This window comes from Schistocerca piceifrons, chromosome 1 (genome assembly GCF_021461385.2).
Source record: "Schistocerca piceifrons isolate TAMUIC-IGC-003096 chromosome 1, iqSchPice1.1, whole genome shotgun sequence".
NCBI lineage: Eukaryota > Metazoa > Arthropoda > Insecta > Orthoptera > Acrididae > Schistocerca > Schistocerca piceifrons.
Window position 1 is genome coordinate 89,966,376 of NC_060138.1, and position 21,204 is coordinate 89,987,579.

At 41.9% G+C, this 21,204-nt stretch overlaps 1 protein-coding gene and 1 non-coding gene across 2 annotated transcripts in view; both read left to right on the forward strand.

The window, feature by feature from the left end:
* The window catches only part of LOC124790149 (extracellular matrix organizing protein FRAS1-like), a 210,898-nt gene that overhangs the window by 126,938 nt on the left and 62,756 nt on the right, over positions 1-21,204 (forward strand). Inside the window, exons 10-11 of the mRNA XM_047257744.1 lie at positions 15,454-15,610; positions 20,043-20,234. Coding sequence (XP_047113700.1) covers positions 15,454-15,610; positions 20,043-20,234 — 349 coding nt within the window. The remainder of the gene's footprint in view (positions 1-15,453; positions 15,611-20,042; positions 20,235-21,204) is intronic.
* On the forward strand, positions 8,496-8,570 carry Trnat-ugu. The gene has a single exon. It is a non-coding gene; the product is annotated as a tRNA-Thr (tRNA).

Consider the following 21,204-nt stretch of genomic DNA (forward strand, 5'->3'; position numbering starts at 1 on the left):
CTTGTCGTTTCTTTGCCCTGTACCTTTTGAGACTGGAGCCCTTTTTGATCTTTCCCAAGACTGTCTAACCTAAAAAACCACCCAGCCCACGCCACAAAGCCCCTGCTACCCATGTAGCCACTTCCTGTGTATAGTGACACCTGATCTATTTAGCGGAACCCGAAACCCCACCACCCTATAGCGCAAGTCGAGGAATCTGCAGCCTACATGGTCACAGAACCGCCTGAGCCTCTGATTCAGTCCCTCCACTTGGCTCTGTACCAAAGGTCCACAATCGGTCCTGTCGACAATGCTGCAGATGGTGAGCTCTGCCTTTATCTTGCTAGCAAGACTGGCAGTCTTCACCTACTCAGATAGCCGCCAGAAAACAGAAAGAATCTCTTCTGGTCAATAGCGACACACATCATTAGTGCCGACATGAGCCACCATCTGCAGTTGGTTGCACCCTGTACCCATCCGAGAGGACCCTTTCCACATCATGGATGACTCCTCCCCAGTACACACACGGAGTTCACATTGGCTTTCTTCACATCCTTAGCTGCCATATCCCTAAGGGGCTCCATCACCTGCCTAACATTGGAGCTCCCAATGACAAGTAATCCCACCCTCTGCGCTTGTCCGGACCTCTCAGCAAGACTGACCACTGCCACAACAGGCGAGGCCACCCTTGCTGGCTCAGAAGTACTTTCAGCAGTGGGCAGCACCTCAAACCTGTTACGGAGGCATAAGGGTACAGCCTTTCGGCCAGCACCAACTTCTGCCCAGGAATTTGCAACCCCGCCACGGTTTGCCAATCATCATCGGGCAAGTGTTGACCAGCAAGGATACCCAAATCTGAGGGCACAGTGGCATCAGAGACCACAGGTGATGCTACAGGTTCCAGAGGTGCCAAAGTGCTCACCTCGGGTGTCCCAGTGTCACCACAGCCCAGGGCAACATCCTGGAGCCTGTCGACCACGGCCAACACAGCTTCCAGCTGTTTACGGACGATGGCCAATTCCCCCTGAAACCGTACACAGTAGGTGCAGTCCCTATCCATCCCTAACAATTCTTTTTCCTCTCTATTATCTCACAAGCCATTCAAAACAAGCAGATGACTGATGACTATGTGAATTTGTACTATACAGGTCCTAAAACACGATGCTACAACTCTCAAATACTATAATACACACAAAATTTATAAAATAAACTATGCAAGTACCCAAAAACACGCAAAGAAATTAAGAATTAAACTATGAAACAAATAAGTGAACTCAGAGTACGACTTGCTGCTGGCTGCTGCTTATCCAACGGCGGCAGTAGAAGAAGAATGGGTAGCTTTGAGAGATGAAATAGTAAAGGCAGTAGAGGAACAAGTAGGTAAAAATATGAGGGGGAGTAGAAATCCTTGGGTAACAGAAGAGATACTAAATTTAATTGATGAAAGGAGAAAATATAAAAATGCAGTAAATGAAGGAGGCAAAAAAGAATACAAACATCTCAAAAATGAGATCAACAGGAAGTGCAAAATGGCTTAGCAGGGATGGCTAAATACAAGAATGTAAAGGCATATATCACTAGGGGTAAAATAGATACTGTCTACAGGAAAATTAAAGAGACCCTCAGAGACAAGAGAACCACCTGTATGAATATCAAGAGCTCAGATGGAAAACCAGTTCTAAGCAAAGAAGGGAAAGCAGAAAGGTGGAAGGAGTACATAGAGGGTCTATACAAGGGCTATGTACTTGAGGGCAATATTATGGAAATGGAAGAGGCTGTAAATGAAGATGGGAATGGAAATGCCATGTGGCTAGTGCCTCCCATCGGGTAGACCGTTCACCTGGTGCAAGTCTTTCGAGTTGACACCACTTCGGCGACTTGCATGTCAATGGGGATGAGATGATGATGATAAGGACAACACAACACCCAGTCCCTGAGTGGAGAAAACCTCCGACCCAGCCAGGAATCGAACTCGGACCATTAGGTATGACATTCCGTCGCGCTGACCACTCAGCTACCAGGGGCGGACTAGATGAAGATGAAATGGGAGATATGATACTGCATGAAGAATTTGATAGTGCACTCCTGGGACCTAATTCAAAACAAGGTCCCAGGAGTAGACAACATTCCATTACAACTACTGGTAGCCTTGGGAGAGCCGGCAATGATAAAACTTTACCATCTGGTGAGCAAGATATATGAGACAGGTGAAATACACTCAGACTTCAAGAATAATATAATAATTCCAACTTCAAAGAAAATAGGTGCTACAAGTGTGAAAATTATCAGATTATCAGTTTAATAAGTCACTGTTGCAAAATACATGAATTCTTTACAGACAAATGGAAAAACTGGTAGAAGCTGACCTTGGACAAGATCAGTTTGGATTCTGTAGAAATGTTAGAACATGTGAGGCAATACTGTTGCTATGACTAATCTTAGAAGATAGATTAAGGAAAGACAAGCCTACATTTTTAGCATCTGTAGACTTTGAGAAAGCTTTTGACAGTGTCAACTGGAACACTCTCTTTCAAATACTGAAGGTGGCAGGGATCAAACATAGGGAACAAAGGGCTATTTACAATTTGTGCAGATACCAGATGGTAGTTATAAGAGTTGAGGGACATGAAAGGGAGCCAATGGTTGGGAAGGGAGTGAGACAGGATTGTAGCCTATCCCCAATGTTATTCAGTCTGTATATTGAGCACGCAGTAAAGGAAACAAGAGAAAAATTTGGAGTAGCGATTAAAATCCATGGAAAAGAAATAAAAACTTTGAGGTTTGCCGATGACATTGTAATTCTGCCAGAGACAGCAAAGGGCCTGGAACAGCAATTGAATGGAATGGACAGTGTCTTGTAAGGAAGCAAAACTAGAATAATGGAATGTAGTTGGGTTAAATCAGATGATGCTGAGAGAAATATATTAGGAAATGAGACACTTAAAGTAGTAGATGAGTTTTGCTATTTGGGGAGCAAAATAACTAATAATGGTCAAAGTAGAGAGGATATAAAATGTATACTGGCAATGGCAAGGAAAGAATTTCTGAAGAAGAGAAATCTGTTAACATTGAGTATAGATTTAACTGTCAAGAAATCTTTTCTGTAAGTATTTGTATGGAGTGTAGCCACATATGGAAGTGAAACATGGATGATAAATAGTTTAGACAGTAAGAGAATAGAAACTTTGAAAATACAGTGCTACAGAAGAATGCTGAAGATTAGATGGGTAGAACACATAACTAATGAGGAGGTACGGAATAGAGTTGGGGAGAAATGGAATTTGTGGCGCAGCTTGACTGGAAGAGGGGATCAGTTGGTAGGACATGTTCTGAGGCATCAAGAAATCACAATTTTAGTACTGGAGGGAAGTGTGGAGGGTAAAAATTGTACAGGGAGACTATGAGATGAATAGACTAAGCAGATTCAGAAGTATGTAGATTGCAGTAGTTACTTGAATATGAAGAGGCTTGCACAGGACAGAATAGCTTGGAGAGCTGCATGAAACCAGTCTCTGGACTGAAGACCACAACAACAACAACAACAACTGTGATTTGCCATTAGTTTATTTTCTACCAGCCATGAACTTATGTCATGAACTGCACTATTTGAAACAGAGAATGTTGCACTCGACATCCTTTATTACCAAGCTAATGTCATCAGCAAATAGAAATATTTTAGAATTGCCCAAAATACTAGCGGGCATATCATTTATATGCACATATCTAAAGAAGTTTTGCATCACTTCGGTTCCGAGAGTTCCAGAACCTGTACAGAGAATTGGAATAGAGATCAACATAAACGTCATTTCTTCCCTTTTTATTGCTCATGAAAACCATACATTGCATGTTATACTGCCATACAGCGACACCTTCAGAGGTGGTGGTCCAGATTGCTGTACACACCAGTACTTCTAATACCCAGTAGCACATCCTTTTGCATTGATGCATGCCTGTATTCATCATGGCATACTATCCACAAGTCCATCAAGACATAGTTGGTCCTGTATTCATCATGGCATACTATCCACAAGTTCATCAAGACATAGTTGGTCCTGTATTCATCATGGCATACTATCCACAAGTTCATCAAGACACAGTTGGTCCAGATTGTCCCACTCCTCCATGGCGATTCAGCATAGATCCCTCAGAGTGGTTGGTGGGTCATGTCATCAATAAACGGCCCTTTTCAATCTACCCCAGGCCTGTTTGATAGGGTTCATGTCTGGAGAACATGCTGGCCACTCTAGTCGAGCGATGTCGTTATCCTGAAGGAAGTCATTCACAAGATGTGCATGATAGGAGTGCAGATTGTCATCCATGAAGACGAATGCCTTGCCAATACGTTGCTGATATGGTTGCACTATTGGTCGGAGGATGGCATTCACGTACTGCACAGCCCTTACGGTGCCTTCCATGTCGAACCCACATAATGCCACCCCAAAACAGAAAGGAGCCTCCACCATGCTGCACTCACTGGACAGTGTGTGTAAGGCATTCAGCATTCAGCCTGACAGGGTTTCCTCCAAACATGTCTCCGACAATTGTCTGGTTGAAGGCATATGCAACACTCATAGGTAAAAAGAACATGATGCCAATCCTGAGTGCTCCATTCAACATTTTGTTGGGCCCATCTGTACTGAGGTGCATGGTGTTGTGGTTGCAAAGATGGACTTCGCCATGGATGTCAGTCGCGAGTGAAGCTGCGCATCATGCAGACAGCTGCCCACAGTTTGAGTCATAACATGACATCCTATGGCTGCATGAAAAGAATTATTCAACATTGAGGCACTGTTGTCAGGATTCCTCCGAGCCATAATCCATAGGTAGCGGTCATCCACTGCAGTACTAGCCCTTGGGCATCCTGAGCAAGGCATGTCATGGACAAATCCTGTCACTCTGTATTTCCTCCATGTCTGAACAAAATCACTTTGGTTCACTCCAAGACGCCTGGACACTTCTCTTGTTGAGAACAGAGCCCTCCCTGATGCAAAGTAACAATGCAGACATGATTGAACTACAGTATTGACTGTCTATGCATGGTTGAACTTCAGACAACACGAGCTGTGTACCTACTTCCAAGTACTTGCTTGGATAGGTTTAGTGACATCTCTGAACAGCCAAAAGGACTGTGTCTGTGATACAATATCCACAGTCAACGTCTATCTTCAAGAGTTCGGGGAACCGTTGTGATGCAAAACTTGTTTTGATGCATGTAAATAAGGAACAGGCATGGCCCCAACACTGATCCCTGAGGCATCCCCAATTTGAATGTACCCCACTCAGACCCCACATCACAGCCATTCTCAACACTGTGAATAATGACCTCTTGCTGTCTGTTGTTAAAGTAAGAGGTGAACCAATTGTGAGCTACTCCCCATATTCCATAATGGTCCAACTTCTGAAGCAATATTTTGTGATCAACACAATCAAACGCCTTAGTTAAATCAAAAAAATATGCCTAGCATTTGAAACCTTTTGTTTAATCCATCCATTACCTCAAAGAGAAAAGAGAATGTGGAGAGTTCAATATGAACATGGGAAAAGAATCAAAACCAAACAATATTCTGAAGAATTGTTAATACCACACAATATAGAGGCAGCAATATCTGCACCATCAAGAGTGACCTCTCAAAGTCAGACGGTTATTGACAATATCATTACTAATATTAGCAAGTATAACTACGTCACATGCAGTCCAAACAGAAATATCTGATCTTTAAGAATAGCTGATCTGCTTCTGCAGACGTAAGGGCATAACATCAGAACCAAAACAAACAACCAGAAAAATCATAAACATCAGTGAACAAAATATTAACATCTGTAGACCTAAGGTTGCTACACCTACTCCATAAGCAAACATTACAATTTTGACCACCTTTTAAAGTCACTGGAAGATGATTTATGCAGACAAGAAAGAAGAGTGAATTCAGTACAGATACCTATGGGTCTCTAAATATTATGTTTCCCCATTCTGAGGTTAGTTTCATGCCTGTGACAAAGTCTGTTAATTAAGTGATGTAGGACTATGTTAATCAAAGAGTTGAATTTTCCATCTTCACTTCTGCTTTATAAATTTGTTGCCAGCAATGTTCTAGTAAACTGTATATATAAGAAAACTGTCACTGGTTGATGTCTGTACGTAGGAGATATTTAAGAAACTTTAATATGAGGGGTCTTTACAACAGCAATAGAAGCCACAACAATTATTTTCGACTTTTTGTTTGTTTGTTTGTGCAATGTATGTGGTGTTTACCTAAAGGGTTTGGCAACCCCTCAGACAATGAAATGTCAAGGGTTTGCATATGTACGAAGAATTGTCTCCCCAAACTGCATCAATCACAGAGAGGATGGCAGGCAGCAGGATGAATACCATCAGAGGCTCTCCATGCCAGGGACCTATTTCCTCCACCACATCATGTATGCAGAACTGGCCTGGTACAAATTCCTGTGCACCCTGGCTACATAGGGCAGCGCAAGCCAACATGTCAACAGCTTGCTCCACCGGAGCTCTGGGCCAATTCATATGCCAGCTCTTAGCAGCCAATCAATAGAGCCCAGCTTGAAGCCACCTCAATGGGACCTATGACTTTCTAGTGATATCCTGAGACCTACCTGGCAGTCACCTACACTGAACACTCAGCCTCCATCAGTAGGGATTATCAGTGGCATAATGTTGATGTCCCACTACGTTTATTCACTGTGTGTTCATTTAGTGTCTGAGAAGCTGTGTTATTTTTATTGAAGAGTTTTCCATTGTTACTAAACCTCTCTACTGTGGTTGTAATAAACCTTTGTTTTTGTTTACCTATGTCTTTTTATTTCTTATCAGGCGACTCCCCATGGGAGTTTGTCCGTCTGTCCTTATGTTTGTATGTGTATCACATGAAAACTTGTGCATGAAATTGCATGAGGATTTCACAGTTGTATTGTTGGAGGTCTAACTTAAAATCTGGTTCATGTTTCATCTTGATATGCCACCTAGAAGCTGAGATATTTATACATACAGAGTGTTTCTTTAACTGGGTAAGTATGGAGAAGTTGTAATCCATAGGAGATACAGGGAAACTGTCTTAGGAACCTTTAGGTGCTTTTTTTGTGAAAACAATTTTGCCATAATCAAATTTTTGGTCAAGCATGAGTTGTCCACGGAAGTGAGTAAAATTGACATTTTTTTTAAAAAATGTGGATTGACTCAGTTTTGTGTCAGGATCATTTCATTATGTTGGAAGAAAAAAATCAGGACAGCGAAATTTTATAAAACTAAGCTAAATAAACCAGGACAGAAGTGATATAATCCATAAAAATTAATATTTAGGAATATTTTATGATCATAATAATGGTGTTTACAATTTAATCCCATTATCCATAGACATTCTAGAATTCATTCTTGAGTTGGTATAACTACTACCAGTGATAAGTATGTAGAGTTGATGCTACTATTGCCCTTGATATGTTTGACAAATTGACACTAAAAATCTGTTATCAATTCTTTACCACTGCATGCTTTTGACAGCTTCATTTCAGCTTATTATGTCTTTTTTTCTCATTGATAATAAGGTTCATGATTTCTCAAAATTCATTAGCGTTTGAAATACATGTGAATAAAGTCATGGGCATAAGCTCATTTCTCTCTAAACAATGTTATTGGGTCTTTGTCCACTGATTCAGTGTTAAAATACTTTTCTTTTATGCTCTATACCCAATTGATCAGTGTATTTTACTGTTAACATTTGTATATGAGGATCAGATAAAACTTAAGAACTGTAAACATGCTGTATCATTTCATTTCTAGCAAAGCTGCATGGTCATCCACGATAACTGTTCTTTCGGGAACAGATACTACCGTCATATATAGTTAAAAATATGGGTTCCCGGCCTTTGACCTTCTTGTGCGAACGCACACGCTATGCCCAAACTCGTACGGGACTTGGTAGATTAATCTGCCACGAGTAATGAGTATGATGGGCAAACATCTATTAGGCGCACTACGAATGTAGTGGTGTGGACATGTTGGGAATGTGGATCTCACGGGGAGCGTGCAAGGGATAAGTCCCTGCAGACGCACGATCCTCTGTGCCCGCGGTGGCTCAGATGGATAGAGCATCTGCCATGTAAGCAGGAGATCCCGGGTTCGAGTCCCTGTCGGGGCACACATTTTTAACATGTTCCCAATGAAGTGTATCAACGCCTGCTTGCAGCTAGGGTGTCTATTTAATTATCATTTCATTTCTAGCAAAGCTGCATGGTCATCCACGGTAACTGTTCTTTCGGGAACAGATACTACCGTCATATATAGTTAAAAATATGGGTTCCCGGCCTTTGACCTTCTTGTGCGAACGCACACGCTATGCCCGAACTCGTACGGGACTTGGTATATTAATCTGCCACGAGTAATGAGTATGATGGGCAAACATCTATTAGCCGCACTACGAATGTAGTGTTGTGGACATGTTGGGAATGTGGATCTCACGGGGAGCGTGCAAGGGATAAGTCCCTGCAGACGCACCATCCTCTGTACCCGCGGTGGCTCAGATGGATAGAGCGTCTGCCATGTAAGCAGGAGATCCCGGGTTCGAGTCCCGGTCGGGGCACACATTTTCAACATGTCCCCAATGAAGTGTATCAACGCCTGCTTGCAGCTAGGGTGTCTATTTAATTATCATTTCATTTGCTTGATCTTCACAATCAAGCCAGCCTAAATTTAATTTTTGTGATGGCTCCCAAACTCAAGGTCCTCGGCGGTACTTTTGGGGCAGCCTCAGTGTATTTTATTGTTAACATTTGTATATGAGGATCAGATAAAACTTAAGAATTGTAAACATGCTGTATAACGTTTGCTTGATCCTCACAATCAAGGCAGTCTAAAGTTAATTTTTGTGATGGCTCCCAAACCCAAGGTCCTCGGTGGTACTTTTAGCGCAGCCACCACAAATTGTATAAAGCATGGGTAGTGACCAGGATGTAGCTATGTCTGTTGGCCAAAAAATAAATAATGACAAGAATTGCGCCAGCTAGGATGAAGAGATAACTTATCTTTATTTCTGATGAAACGTGCACCAGCAATACAAGTCCAAGTAATATCCAAGACTAATCCGTGTACTGAGCCTAGTCGAATACAATAGCAAATATCACACTGCAATGGCTCTGCTATAAACTCCACGAAAGGCTAGCAATAGACAATCAACAATAGACTGTCCATCTCGGGGCCAGCGCTCCTCCTTATATGCAAAAGGCAGAGGGCGCTGTGGACCCGAGCTCAGAAATGGCGTGACCTCTTCCATTGGCGGTAACGCCCTGAGACACCGACGGCCGCAACAGGAACTGTGGCCAGCAATGTCATGGTCAGGGCACGCATGCGTGAGTTGGTTGGTTGGATGGGTCTGTGTATACAACATTCCTCCCCCCTTGAAAGGCCACCGAGACGTCAGGTGCTGCAAGGGCCTGATGACGAAGGGGTGTGTGGCTACTGTGAGGTGATGGGGAACCAACATAGCGAGGCTGGGGGTCGTTGACTCCCATGTCCCAGCATTCGCCCTGCGCTGGAGCCAGAACCAGCCAAAACAGCCCCCAGGATGCAACTCACAGCAGCCACGATGGACCCAACTAATGCGCCCCGACTCTCAAAGACAACAGCAATGTAGCCTCAGGCAATGGTGATGATGACCCATGCGAAGTGAAGGCGATGGAGGCCCCGTCCGGAAGAGCCGAAGGGCGGGCTGGAGCAGCCTAGGCAACGGCGTCGACTTCCATCGGGGTTGGCGCCTGTAGCGGCGATTGCTGCGGGGGCGGGGACGGGGGCGGGGGCGGTGAGGGACGCCCGCCATCCAGGAACCGGGGCGAGGCTGCATGTGGGTCTGCAACATTTAAGTCCGCGGCAGTATAGCGAGTGTGGCTAAGCTGCAGCTGATTGCGGTGGTGGTGCTGCAAGCCAAGTGGGGAGGACAAAAGATACATATGGGACCCCAAGCACCGTACAACAGTACCCTTCTCCCAGTGGCAGCGGCCTGAATACAACTTGAAATACACTGGAGTGTTAGGCACAAAGCAGGGTGAGGAGAGTTTGGTGACGACGTCCATAGAACAATTCTGCCAGCAATGGGCCATCGCAAGGCAGTGAACGACATGATGACAGGAAGAGTAACAAAGCGTGGTCTCTCATGTGGTTGGCGCGAAGGTTGCTCATCTCTTGTTTGAAAGTATGAACAAACTGCTCAGCCTCGCCATTGGACTGGGGGTGAAAAGGAGCACTTGTGAGATGAGCAATTCCATTATCAACACAAAACTGTTCAAAATCATGCGAAACAAAAGAGGGTCCATTGTCTGTGACAAACAGTTCAGGTAAACCTTCAATGCAAAAGATCAACGAAAGTGCGTGGATGGTACTCTGAGTAGTAATATTGTTCATTGCCATGACAAAAGGAAACTTGCTATAGGCATCCACGACAATAAGCCATCGAGTACCCCAGAGTGGGCCCACAAAGTCGAGGTGAACATGCTGCCAAGGCGCAGAGGGTGTGGGCCATGAAACAAACTTCTGGGGTGGGGCCGACTGGTGTCTGATGCACGAACGGCACTGAGTGATTAACTGTTCTATATCTATGTCCATTCCTGGCCATGTGCAATGTTTGCATGCAAGTTGCTTAGTGCGTAGCATTACCCAGTGGCCCTGATGTAGCAATTGCAAAACTTTGTGTCGCAAAGCCGTAGGAATCACCACACGAGTTTGTCCTGACGGAGAGCGCAGGAGCAAAACATCACGTTGCACTGTCAGGTCATGGCGTTGAGCAAAGTAACGGCGCACGACAGGATTTGCAATGTTCTTCAGCGAACGTGGCCATGCCATGCAAACAAGATGCAAAAGTTCACTCATCTCAGCGTCTGAAGCTGTGGCCTGTGCAATCTTGCGAATGTCCAGAGGAAAACTAAGTATGACATCACTGTCTTGAGAGTCTATGTGACAACAAGCAATGTCTGATTCATCAAAAGATGTGTCATGGGTGATTGGAAAACAAGACAACACATCAGCATTGCAATGGTGAGATGTGGGGTGATACAAATTTTCATACTGGTAATTTGACAATAACAAGGCCCACCGTTGCAATTTCTGAGTGGTACGGGTGGGGGGGATTGGCTTTGCAGGATGAAATAACGACTGTAACGGCTTATGGTCCATCACAAGAAAAAATTTCCTGCCATACAAGTATTCATGGAACTTCGTTACTCCATATATGATGGCTAAGGCTTCCTTCTCAATTTGGGAATAGTTCTGTTGTGTGGTGATGAGCAATTTGGAAGCAAAAGCTATTGGGGGATCAGCTGATCCGACACGATGCGACAACACTGCACCTAACCCATAGGATGAAGCATCCACAGCAACAACAACTGGTTTAGAAGGGTTGAAATGTACAAGGCAACAATCACTCAACAGTGCTGTTTTCCATTTCTGGAATGCCGCTTGGCACCACACAAACGGAACGTTGCGCCAACGTAATCGGTGCAAGGGGGCAGCTATTTGCGCAGCATTGGGTATGAACCTATGATAATAGGTAATCTTGCCAAACGCAGATTGCAACTCAGACAAGTTCTTAGGTGAAGGAAGGCTGGCAATGGCACGAAGGTGCGACTGCAAGGGATGCACACCTTGTGCATTGATAACATGTCCAAGATGTTCTATTGCAGTACGAAAAAATACACACTTTTCCTTGTTCACTTTGAGCCCTGCTTCTGACAACACTGTAAACAAGTGACACAAATTCTGCAAGTGTTACTCTGGAGTATGACTGGCAACCACAATGTCATCCAGATAATTTGAGCAAAAAGGTACTTTGGCAGTCAACGGCGACAAGTAGTGCTGAAAGTTTGCAGGAGTGGAGGAGCTGCCAAAGGGGAGGCGCAAATATTTAAAGAGACCCAAGTGAGTGTTGATCACAAAAATGTCCTGGGATGGTTCATCTAAAGGAATTTGCAAATACGCATCCCACAAATCAATCTTGAAATAGTATCGGCCCATGCCTAGTTTGTCCATTAATTCCTCAGGGTGAGGGAGAGGACAGCTATCGACAATTGTCTGTGGATTCACTGTACTCTTGAAGTCCACACACAAACATGAGGAACCATTGGGTTTCTTTAGTACAACTAAAGGGGAGGCACTGGTCTTGCTTTGCAAAAACGTGGGCGGGCATTATCCTTCAGCATGATGTGTGCAACATAATCACATACGCAGCCCAAACCACTGCCAAACAAATCGGGGAACTCTTCACAAAGAGGAACAACAGCATCAGGAGTAGGACATTCACTAACAGTTAACATCTAGTCTTGGATGCTGAGGCCAAACAAATCGAAGCAGTCCAGTCCAAAAATATTTTTACACAAATGTGCGGTGACAACATGCAATTGAATTGTCCTGGTCACATTGTGGAATTGTGCTGGCATGCTACATGTACCCAGTACTATAATACATTTGCCACTATATGCTGTAAGCGGAGCAGAAGGTGGAGCAAGTTGAGGCTTTCCTAGCAATTCATACACCCGGCTATTTATCAGTGTAACGGAAGAGCCTGTATCCAACTGAAATTTCACACAATGTGAAGCAACGTGCAACTCAATGTACAATTTGTTCACCTGGCATTGCACAGAGGGTGGCAAAGCACTAGTAACTAAATTGACACTACTATGCAAACCATTTGCTAGAACACTGTCTTCAACACTGTTGTCTTTAGAACTAATAGCATGAACAGAATGTGTGTGTCCAGAAGCACGAGAAGCAATTGAGTTCCATTTACGCTGTTGCCACATGGATTGTACATGTCCAACCCATCCACAATTGTAGCAAGAATAATTATGTGATTGGCAATTGTTGCGTTGTGACACACATGACACTTTGGGCACGATTTCAAAGGTGCCCGCGAAGAAGCAAACTGTCTGTTTTGACGCAAAAGCTGTTGGCAGAGACGCAAGCTACTTCCGCCTTGCTGATTGGGAGCACGCGGTGTGCGTAGCAACTGCGCCTGACAATGGTCGGTCTGTTGTACGCAATGTCCGTCAGACACATGACAAACGGTAGGCAAGTCAAAACTATTTTGAGCACTTTCACATCCAGCTCTACTCTCCAAGATAGCTACGACTTGGTCTAGAGAGGGATCGGGGATCCGCAAAATCTGTTCCCTTATGTGAATGTCTTGCAAATTCTGAGTTATTGTGTCATGAATCACATTATCTGCAAAAAGTTTTCCACAGTCACACACAAAACGACAGTCACAAGTTAAGCCCTTAAGGTCAGCGATCCACTGCTTGTAAGTTTGACCCAGCTGTTTGTGATAACAAAAAAATCTGAATCTGGCCACAGCAACTAGAATTTGTGAGTCAAAGTACTGTGATAAGGCCTGGATGCACTGTTCATATTGCAAAAGTTCAGGTCAGGAGGCCGGGAAAAGTTTTTCCAATACACAGTACACTTCAACACCGGCGGAGGCCAAGAGGAAAGAAAGTTTTAGCTGACCTGGGTGTTGGTGTGCTGCCATGTGCAATTCGAGTAAGGCCATATACTCTTTCCAAGTTTCTTCCTCTTGATTGAAGGCTCTGTATGGGTGGAGGCGCGGGAGTAACCATGTTAGTACAGTGCAACTGTTGAGAACAAGATACCAATAAATGAAACAAAGGAGCGAAGCGCTCCACACTGTAATCAAAAAATGTCCACAAACAATTCTGCTAGTTTGGTTAGGTGCAAGCAAGAAACAATTTGCAAATGGTGCACAAGCAAAAAGCGAACGATGAGGCAAGTGGGGTTGACAGCGGCATCAGGAGGCAAGGTCCGATCGCTTCTCCAAAATCCTCATCGCCACTTTTGTGACGGCTCCCAAACCCAAGGTCCTCACCGGTACTTTTGGGGCAGCCACCACAAATAGTGACCAGGATGTAGCTATGTCTGTTGGCCAAAAAATAAATAATGACAAGAATTGCTCCAGCTAGAATGAAGAGATAACTTATCTTTATTTCTGACGAAACGTGCACCAGCAATACAAGTCCAAGTAATATCCAAGAGTAATCCATGTACTGAGCCTAGTCAATTACAATAGCAAATATCATACTGCAATTGCTTGACTATAAACTCCATGAAAGGCTAGCAATAGACAATCAACAATAGGCTGTCCGTCACGGGGCCAGCACTCCTCCTTATATGCAAAAGGCAGAGGGCGCTGCGGACCCGACCACAGCCATGGCACGACCTCTTCCATTGGCGGTAATGCCCTGAGACACCTACGGCCATGACAGGAACTGTGGCCAGTGATGTTATGGTCAGGGTGTGCATGCGCGAGTTGGTTGGTTAGTTGGGTCTGTGGATACAACATTAATATTTACCATTGCCAGTTCCATACCTTTTTTCTCTTAGTTCACCTCCCTATTTCTGTCATTTTACTGCTTCTTGTTTAAGACTTTTGGTATTTATTTTCACCCTTCACATTTTTAGTTTTCCATTTCAATATTATTTTCCCCTTTCTTCCAACTGCCCTAATTTTTCTTCTTGTTTGTGTCATTTTTCATTTTCCTTCTTCTTAGCTAATTTGAATTTGTGTTTTGTGCATGCAGTGTTACACATTAGCTAGATTCCTGGATAACTGCCCAATTCAATCATTCATCTTTGCTGTGTTTAACATATGTGCATATGTACCAAAATTGAAGCATTTCACAGAATAATCCAGGTCTTGCTGTATATTATCAGACACACAAACAATTTCCACTTCAGCTTCTATTTGGATTGTGTGATTCTAAAATAATGGTGTAAAAGATTAAACAAATTTTATCAGTTATCTCATGGTATTTAATCAGAAAGGAGAACCTTGCAATGGGATAAAGTAAGCCACAGAGCAGTTGAAGACAACTATCAACTTACAGCTCATTACTGTGCTGCAAATATATTTACATTCAAAAGTAAGGGTTTAGAGTTATTTGAATGTCAGTTACTTGATGATATCACATCACTCAGGTATTTAAACACTTTGTGACATTAAATATTTTTGATAGAAGGTTAACCAATAAGAAAATATGTAAGCAGCAATGTAGTAAAAGAGAGATTGCTACTTACCATAAAAAAGACATGTTAAGTTGCAGACAGGCACAATTAAAAGACACTTACATAAAGCTTTTGGAAACAGCCTTCATCAGTAAAAGAGAGGCACACACGCACATGACCACCTGACCACCAACTCCAGTATTCAGCCCAAGACGCATGAGTTGGCAGTCACTTGTGCATAATATATGCTTCCTTGTGTGTGTGTGTGTGTGTGTGTGTGTGTGTGTGTGTGTGTGTGTGTGTGTGTGTGTGTGTGCGTGCGTGCGTGCGTGCGCGTGTGTGTGTGTGTGTGTGTGGCAATCTTTCTTTTCCTATCTTGTTGATACTCCTACTTGGAGTTTCCATTGTTTGAAAATACGTAAGCATTCATTTTTAACTGTGTTCTCTCTTTGTCTGTTGCACAGATATCACAGTAACCCATACTCCACTCTTCAGAATGTTAAAACACCAGAGTTATACACTCATCTGGATCTTGACACTTGCCTTTGGACATTCGATGCATGGTTTAACATGAATGAAATTGTGAATGACTGTGGCGGAAGAATCAAATCTGAAGTACAGGTACAGTACAACTTTTATTAATTGATGTATGTAGTTAATGTGATGAGTGCATCTGAAACTTAGCAATACATTTAACAGAACTTAAAGTGTGAAGGACATTCAGAGCAAACTGAAATTAAAATTAAAATATCCATGATCACAAAGTTGAAGCAAATCAAACACAGTGAGCTAAAAGAATCTACCTATGAAGTGGCAGCAGGGGAATACATATATATTGGTATAGAAATGTGCAAGCTTTCGGAGCCAATGGTTCCTTCTTCTAGATGAAGGGTTGAAGGGGAAAGGAATACGAGTGAAGGAGAAGGACTGGTGAGCTTTAAGAAATGGGAGAGTTCAGAAAAGTCATCTAGAACACTAAGTCAGGAAAGATTACCAGATAGGATGAGAAGGCAAGAGTCTTTCCTTCTCATCCCATCTGGTAAGTCTCCCCTGACCCATGGTTCTAGGTGACCTTTCTGAAATCTCCCCATTTCTTAAGCCTCACCAGTCCTATTCCTTCAGCTCTCTTCATTCCTTCTCCAACCCTTCTGCCAGAAGAAGGAACCACTTGCTCCCAAAGCTTGCACATTTCTATACCTTTATATGTGTGTTTTCCTGCCACTGTGTGGTGAGTAAATTTTTTTACCTATCCAATTACATTATATTTTCATAATTTGATTATTTTCATTGATATAGTAACTTGAAGATGTGCACAATAGTGGAACAGATCAATGCATATACATCAAGCAGTGTCACAAATTTTCAACCATGATTGGGACGCTTATAATGTTGATGTAAAAATGATAAGAAACTGAATAAAAAATGTAATTCTAACTAGATCAAATACTTTTGGAATGGAAGGAAACCTATGTTGATGTCCCTTTATCAGGCTTACCATCAACAAGAATAATGGCAGAAACTTTGATCCAATGTAACAGTTTCTGCCACAAAATTGGTAACAATCTCTTGAGATTCAAAGGTGAGAATAAGCACAAAACATTCTCTGCATCAAATCAGAGTAAAAATTCAAGTTTTTGATGATCATCTTCATTGTCTTTGTTTGGGGTAATTGACTGTTATGGCTGCCTTAGTGGTTGCCTTTTGTAGCTGAGAGACAGCTTGAAATTGATCAGAGTACATTATCATTTTGCCATGCACCCAGAGACTGTCAATGTCAGTGGTAGACATATCACTTTTTGCTGGTCCACGGTCACAAAAAATTAGATTATTTCCAGAGACCTTGAGGCCAAGACAGTCCTTAACTCATCAGTGTCTCCTTAATACTCTTAAGTGCTAAAAAATGTCTTATGCCTCATCTTTCCATGACCCAACCAATTTTGTTAGATGTGGAAGAAAAACAATAGGTGGATCATCTAGTGATACTTCTGCATTTTCCCATTTTTGTTTCTTGTAAAGTACTAACATTGTATCTCATACCCCATACCCATTCTTTCAGAACATACATTTCAGATGTTTCACCTTGGAACCCAAGTGGTCCTTCCCAGAAATTGTTGTAGATCTGTATAATAATCTATTTACAATGGCTGTATGCTGAGATATAAATCTGTGTCCATTAGCTAGTGGCATACAGAATGACTGAGATGCTTAGCTTGCTGTTGTTCAAGAAAAAGATCTAAAATGACAAATTTCCTTCTCCCTTTGTATTGAGAGTGAACCAAATGTTCAGGTGTATTCGAATCATGTGATCAAGGAACTTTTCAGTAGCTTTGGTGCTACATGGCCATATCATAAACCTGTTCACAACATATTGCTACAATGATGATGGGGGGAAATGGAGCCATCTTTATGTGTGTTCCTCAGAAAGCTACATGAAGAAATCAGCCACTTCTGAAGACAGTGGAGAACCAATGGCCATTTCATTGGTTACTTCATAAAATTTACCACCATACATGAAGTATGTGATTGTCAATGCATGATAGAACAACTTTATAGTTTCAGACGGAAAGTGGTCTGCCAACAGATTCAACATGGCCCCTACAGGAACTTTTGTTTGGACTATCTCTGATTTTGTCACTGAGGATCTGAGAGATCTGAAATGGTATTCACAGTGGCCAGCTAAGGGAATCATTAAACTGATTAAATATAGAGCTAGCCTAGAGGTAAGAGAATCAGTAGTACTGACCATAGGTCACAATGGAATGCTTTCTTTGTGATTTTGGATAAGCTGCGCAACTTGGGAGATCTACAAGTTCAAGCTCTGATGGTAGACCAGAATTCTTCCATTTTTCTGCTATATGACATAGTACATTCATATTTTAGGCATTTATATGTATTGTATTCCAAATGCAATGGCAGTTTGCTGTAATACTCTGTAGTATTAAGACTGACCATGGCATTTCCCCTGTTAGTCAGCCACACAACTTGATCATCCTGAGGAGCGAGCACTTGCCTCAGCCACTTTTAAAACAACAGTATTTTGGCAATATGTTGACAATACTTTTATAGTTTGACCTCATGTTTTGGATTGGCTGTGAGAGATCCTACAAAATCTGACCTCCATACATGAAAACATAAAATTTACTATGGAGTTGGAGAAGGAGGGTTGTCAGCTGTTTTTAGACATCTTGGTGTGACTTAAGAGTGATGGCACACTTGGTCATACAGTATAGAGAAAGCCCACTCACACAGACCTTCACTTGCAAGTGGCTAGTTGTCACCATTTGGCACAAATGATGGTGTTTTGAAGACATTGATTCACCAAGCCCATGCCATCTCAGACACCAATAGTTTGCCAATGGAACTGGAGCACCTGCAGACTGTATTTCTGAAGAATGGGTATTCGTCCCAGCAAGTAGAGAGAGCACTGCAGACCTGTAAACAATGGAGCAAAGAAGAGGAAGAGGGCTTTAAAACGACTGCCTATTTACCATATATCGGTAATATTCCATTGAAAATAGGGAAAATACTAAGAAAATATAACATGAAAGCAATCTTTCATACTCCTGCAAAAATTTCATGGCTGTCAGGATCTGTCAAAGATGACCTAGAGCTGCGCAAGGCAGGTGTTTACAGGATTCTGTGTGAATGCGGCATATCTTATATAGGGCTAACACATACTGTGCAGGATCACATTGTAGAAAATCAGCAGCATACTTGCCTTCTTCAGCCTTGTAAGTCCAGCATCGCTGAACACTGTATTTCCACTGGTCATTTCAGGAATTACAATGAAACAAAAATTGTGGCCCATGGGTCTAACTTTTGGGGTTCCATTATTAATGAATATTTGGAAATATGACTGTCTGAGAGGGAGTCTCTTATTAGTTGAGACTCCAATTTTCAATTGAATTCGGCATGGAATCCAATCATTGAAAAACTTCATATCCTATGTAGCTGGTGTAGTTCTGTGATGGAACCATGGGAAGACAATCGAACTGAAATCGATGCGGTGAGTTTTCACCACAGAGAGCACACTAAATAGCAGTATCGAACACACTCAATTAGCGCACATGCAACACCTAGTGAATCCACCACGTATGTGCCATTGTGGCCTTAAATACCAGAGCTCAGTACATTTTCACCAGTATCACCTGAAGATGGCCAGAAGACTCTGCGCTGAAATATTGTGGCAGAAAGTTACAACATGCGACAGTTCTCCTGAAATTTTGTGGAAAAATATGTTCACCAGGAAAGTTTTAAATCTCACATCTGGAGATCTGATTGACATGTGTGTGATTGATCTTTTCTGCAAACTATCATCACTGGGAGTGAGACTTGATACTATCAGTTTAATATAGAGTAAGTTAAGCAACTATCAAGTTTACAATAGACAACTGCACAGATTCAAAGAACATCCAAAGACAGAGATCTCAATGTGACAATTAATTCTAAAAGAAGCCTGTTATAAAGCTTCCAACATCTTTATAGGTATTACCATACCTGAATGGTTGCAAATGGAGATTACTTTGAAGCTGAATAAAGATATTCAGTATTTGGTTTGTACCTTTTTGTTTTCTTTGTTTTACAATAGCATTTGGCAAACATTTTAGGTCAGCTCATGGGATTCAGATAGGGAATTAAAAGATTTTCCTGGCAACAAGACAAGTAATACCCCAGAGAGGCTGAATAGTGCGGGGTAGTTTTTGTACACGTAAAAATAGTTTATCTTGAAGTTGAAACTGTTATTGCTACAATTCTGTACAATCATTTCACTAATTTTTAGATTAGGTTTGATCATCAAATGTCATAAAACTAATATATTAATATGACATTTCAGTGCCTATGTTATTCTGAACTGTCTATACATTTCATGAGATATTGATAGATCAAGGGCTAAAAATTGATGTAAAAAAATTGTGACCTTTTTATTTGATATAATTTCATACATCTAAAAGGAAATTAGGAAAACATGAACCTAAAGAACAAAAATTAGTGTTCTTCACTACATAAAAATAGCTAAACAAACTGCTGTGCTAAACAATAACACTTTTGGCAGGTAGAAGGAAGTGACAAGAACCATGTGACTGTTTCTCTATCACTATACCTAAAAAGGTTATCAGCCTCTGGACCCCCCATTGGTTGGAGTACTGTTGAGCATCAGACAGAGCTGGAGGTGTCTTTCCATTATCGGCCATTGCTTTGGGGCAGTCAATTAAAACTTCAGCAACTGTTGAATGCAACTCTACAGGTGTGTAAAATGTTTATATTTTGACAGATATAAAAGTTAAGTAAATTGTGTTTAGAATACCTGTGTAATGCAGATGTTTTCAGCAGCTCCATTTGTAAGTTTAAAATTAACAAAAAGCTTATAAACATTTGTCTGATGAAGCAAAATTTCTACTCTTTTTAAAATAATTGTGCAGTAACAAATCTTTGTGTGTTGGTGGTGCAGTAACAAATCATTGTGTGTTGGTGGCTGGGAGGGGAAGGGGGGTGGGGGGTAAGGGGGTAGTGGGTTTTGAGGAGGGGGATGGGCTCTGTAGGTGTAGGTGTGTATTTGAGTTTGGGTGTGGACACAGGGACATCCACACGGGAGGATAGGTGACCAAGTGGAGGGTTGTGTTTAGTCTCAACATGAGTGTTCTGCTCTTTTCATGCACTTATTTAAATTAATGAGAATGTAGCATGATTGTCGCAGAAGGTTGCAAACTTACTTCATTGAAACAAATGACAAGGAATGGGATCTAATATTTTAGCATCATGTCAGTGAAGGGATCATTAGAGACAGAGAACAGGCACTAATAACAAGATGGTGATGGAAATCATATGACTCAATTTCAGTTAAACCATCTTTGTATTTGCCTAATTCAGTTCTGGGTAACCACAGGAAATTGAAAGTTGGATGGCTGGATGGGAATTTCACTATTTGTAGTATGTGGAAAGTTGGGGTATGTTTTTTGCATTATTTTGTAAAATAAACCTCTGACCATTTAGTTATTACATTGTAGTTGACAAAGACAACTGTAATTTTACACTGTTTTTCTGATGAGTATTTAAATTAACACAATTTCCCATTGCATTCTGATGATGGTGTGGACCCCACAAATCATGATATATGTTGGAGATCCTCATTAACATGTGACTGCTCAACAGCTCTTCACAACTCATGGAGACTAATTGAAATAAATTTCAAGTATGAACATCACTTTCATAATCAC